The sequence below is a fragment of the Atta colombica genome, unplaced genomic scaffold (assembly GCF_001594045.1).
Source record: "Atta colombica isolate Treedump-2 unplaced genomic scaffold, Acol1.0 scaffold321, whole genome shotgun sequence".
Classification (NCBI taxonomy): domain Eukaryota; kingdom Metazoa; phylum Arthropoda; class Insecta; order Hymenoptera; family Formicidae; genus Atta; species Atta colombica.
The window spans coordinates 363,491-368,097 of NW_017259428.1; the positions used below are offsets into that span (position 1 = coordinate 363,491).

Sequence of the window (4,607 nt, forward strand, 5' to 3'; positions counted from 1 at the left end):
GTTTCACAAGCCGGAGGGACGATTGATGAAGGTGTTATATCACCATCATTCTTGTTTATTGTAATTAAATGTTTTTCATATGTCTTTTCTTCTGCGATCCTCTAGCATCTTCTTTTTTTTATATTTGCATTCTTTACTAACGCCAGATTGCACTCGTCACGATTACATCATTGTGTTGATAGAAAATCAATACAGTTTAAAATTAATAACTTTCAGTATAGCATTTAAAAAATTTTTATTTAAAATAACGTTTTAATTAAAACAATAAATACGCATAACTTCACTTTCTTTCCGTGTTATACACATACTTCTCAATATACATTCAATTACTTAATTGAATACATATTATTCATTAATAACTTTCAAATTGATAATAAATATTCTATATTTAATACTAAATTAAAAAACAATTTTATTAAAAAATAATATTTATTTTTCTAACAGTTTTAATATTTTGTTAATTCTTTGGCTTTTATTACTGCCTTTTGCAGCACAATATAATAAATTGAGGGCGCTTTATACATGTACTGTTAAAGATTTCACGAAATTTAATATACTTTTAAGTTACACAATTTGAACTTAATTTCATGACATTACATTAAATTTATAACTGAATGTATTTATAACTGAAAAGTATATTTGTGTATATGAAATTAATATATTTTTCATAAAAATTTATGAAATTTAATGTACTTTTCATATTTTTCATAAGCTTTTATGAAAAATATGTTAAATTTTGTAAATTCTTTGTACATTCCATTACATTTAAGTAACTACTATAATTAAGTAACTACTGTTAATTTTCAGTTAAATCATTTATTACTTTTAATTTCGTTTCATAATCACGAGCTTCAGTTACATATAAAGGAAACTCATAATTATATTTCTAACAGTGTACGAACAAATCTGTATTCTGTAAAACTACATCATAAGTTTTCAAAATTCGAACACTGCAACTCTAATTCTGATTTTACTTGTGTCACTTTCTATCAACGTGGCTATACTTTCAATAAAAGACGCTTGAGAAATTTAGAAATGATTCAGTGATGTAGATGAAATCGCGTTGTGAAATTTTATATACGGCTTCTTTGCACAAATTTTTCAAGCGTTCATTTTAATCGAAATTTTAGATACTTCAATAAATGAATTTTTTTGTTTAATAATGTTTCTATGTGAATTTTTAAATACATTTTCCAGTTTTTCAAATTGTGCACTGATCGCAGCCGATCTTGAAAATGCAATCTTAAGTTAAACATGAAATAGTAATATCACAACTCAAATTAAATTGATAATATAATAATAATGATGCTAATAAACATCTTACAATTAGAATAACGCAAAAAATTTATTGCAAAAAATGTATGTTATCTCAGCCAAAATTCGAACTTGTGGATCTGAAATGTATTATGTTACAATTAATCTTATATGAATCAAGAGAAAGAGCATTTTTCTGGCAGAGAGAGAGAGAGAGAGAGAGAGAAAGAGAGAGAGATTTACCTCTTTTTATTGAAAATTATTTGCCTGTCTCTCAAAAAATTTCTCAAGTATTCACTTTTACTGAAATTATAGCTGCGTTGATATATGCGAATATAATATTTAATGTCTCAATATCTATAATTTCTATTTTATGCAAGGAATCCATATATATCTAAAAATCTCACAACAATTTTATCTCTATCATTGAATCATCACACAGATGTCTCAAAAATTTCTTCGAACATCCACTTTTGCTGAAAAGATTTTACAGTAGAAGTTCGTGTCTACCGTTTGACCTTTCGCGAGAGCGAAGCAAAGAGTACATCGACAGGCCCATCGCTGCGTAACGTTCCGTACGTTTGGGGCATTATCGGCGTCCGGTACGTGAGAAGTCGTGGGATCTGCGCGGGCCCTATACATGGGCCCCTCGCTTGTAGTATCTTCTGGCGCGGGCCGATCGTGGTAGTCGGTAGCAAGGAATAATCTTGTAGGCATCGGTTCAGAGCACTGAAGCTGACCATCTGGGCTCGCCGACAATTTCGTGCAGTTTGTGGTCGAACTTTATTTGTCGTTCGCCCTCGTGGCCGGAGGTGTTTCTTTCTCTTTCTCTCTCCTTTACCTTCGTTTCCCCGTCTTTTTCCTCTCCACTACCTTCCTTTCCTTTTCTCTCTCTTTTTCTTCCTCTTCTACCCTTGAAGAATAACAATTTGCGCCTAGCCTCTCGGCTTCTCCTTCGTGCGGAAACCGTTGAAGGAGAGAAAGAGATTGCGAGAGAAGCATGGGAAAACGGTGAAGGCAAACGTGTTACTTTTGTTACCTATAGATAATTGATAGATTTCAGAGTTTCTGAACTGTTTCTCTTTTTCTATGGACATCGGTATATAAATATTAAAAGTCTTAAATTATGAAGATTAAGGACAGGAATACAAATTCTTGCATAACGCAGAACGCATAATCCCCATAATAGCAAGCCTTAAGCCATAAGAAATTGATCAATCATAGATTTTTCTTCTCACATTCGATTGTGATTGATCAATTTCTAAGGCTTAAGGCTTACTATTCTATTGTATTTGCGGGGTAAGAAAATCAACCAGTCAGAGTCTTATGGAAGGAGTTTTATGGAAAGAAAAAAGAAGGATTTTGATTGGTTCATTTTCTTATGCATTATGCATTATGCGTTATGCAAGACTCTGTGCTTTCACCCTAATAGGTTTTCTACAATAAGCCATTACTTAAGTTCAAATCTTAAGCCATAAGAAGTCAACCAACTATAATCGATTATTCTTCTCACATTCGACTGTGAGTGGTCAATATCTTATGGCTTAAGACTTAAAGCTTAGGTAATGGCTTATTGTAGAAAGCTCATAACTCTTGAGACACATCTGAAAATGTATGTTACATTTAATTCTTGTCTCATGCTATGTATTTCCTTGAAATAAATTTTACACTTTGGAAAGGTTATTTCTTAATGATCTTTGTAATTTCATTTCAATATTTATCAGTTAATCTCTGTAATCAAACTTTTAATACTTATATGCCGAGAGAGACAACTCTATAGAGAGATAAACGAAACTTTGAAGTCTATCAATTATCCCACATCTAACATATTTCGTCTATGCACCGATTATTATGTCCGGGCTTGTGCACGTGCCGAGCTTGTGCACGTGCCGAGTCATGTGCATTGTCATGTAACAATATGTATCAAGCGTGTATTAGGATCCGATGTAATAGGGAATCGGAATACCCACGTTATGTATGCGCTGCGATACTTGGCTCGAGATTCTGTCTATCCGTGAGGTTCCAGATATGCGAGGAATGCTATTGAAGTCTATCAAGGGAAGAGAGGTCGAGTTTCTTCATTATCCTGTTCTATTGGACTAATGACGTAGACGCGCATTGGTCAATCTGCCCGATTTAGAAATTCCACATGTCCGAATCGTGTCAAAGCGATAGAAAAATCCAAATTACATCTAAAGAAAATATTTAAAGTGCGTCTTTTGGAATTCTTCACGAAGTGATTTGTAATAAAAAAGAAACATTAGAATTTCATTTCATTTTTTTTACTTCAAGTTTTAATCTTAATTACTATCTTTAATTACTATCTTTTAAATTCTTCCGAAATTTCTTTAAACTGGTATTCACTGGTATTCAACTTATCCGGCAAAATTTAAATTAATGTATTTAAAATTTACGTAATTTATTAATGTATTTATGTAATTGAACGATATTTTTTCATTTTAAAGATCAAAAAAATAAGATTATGTAATTTAAAATTATATCAAATTTATAACAAATGAAAAACATTTGTTATAAATCATCAAAATCTTTGACATATTTGGAAAAATGTTCGAGTCCACTGGAGTCTCGAATATCAATTAGGGTTAACATTGATTAAAATTTAAACTACACAAACTTACAAACGAATAGTACGAATAATACGATACATGTATATATACATATATATATATATATGTAATAAATAACTCTTTTTCAGGGCAGCAACATCAGCAATTCCGCGCGCTCGGTCTAGGACAAAGGCCCTTCCTCGATGCGCCGACCTCGTTCAGGTCCCACTTGCGAGAACTCGAATCGTTCGGGAGGAATAAGCATCACCATCATCACAGCAGCAGTCACTTACACGACCAGCAGACTGGCAACAACGTCACCACGAATTCGGTTAGCGGTGCCTGCACCAACCCCAACAACACCGACCCGACCGCATCGCCGGCTTCCAGTACACACCTCGGGGCTACTGGCGGCTCTTCCGTTCATCAGGATTGCTATAAGCGTAGTCCTCAGCACGGCGGTAAGTTCTGATCTTGTTGTTGCCTATTTTAAATCGCTCTGATAATTCTAAGTCAATTCGATTTGTTGTATGTGAATAATATTACACAATCTCATTAGAATTTACACGTTAAAATTAAATAAATAAAATGCAAATGTTTTTTTCTATTTAAAACTGAAGCAAACAGCGCATAAATCTTCATGATACAAACGAATATGAATCTCTCTTTAAGAGATCTTTTTCCAAAAAATTAAAAACACAATAATATTGTTTCGATATTGTATAATTTTTTGTAGACGTTTCTTTTTGAAGAAGAAAAAAATTTTTACATTTATAACAAGAATTA

At 32.5% G+C, this 4,607-nt stretch overlaps 1 protein-coding gene across 1 annotated transcript in view; it reads left to right on the plus strand.

Moving 5' to 3' along the window:
* Positions 1-4,607, plus strand: part of LOC108690433 (protein lozenge-like) — a 37,423-nt gene that overhangs the window by 11,664 nt on the left and 21,152 nt on the right. The window contains exon 4 of the mRNA XM_018197724.1: positions 3,971-4,282. Coding sequence (XP_018053213.1) covers positions 3,971-4,282 — 312 coding nt within the window. The remainder of the gene's footprint in view (positions 1-3,970; positions 4,283-4,607) is intronic.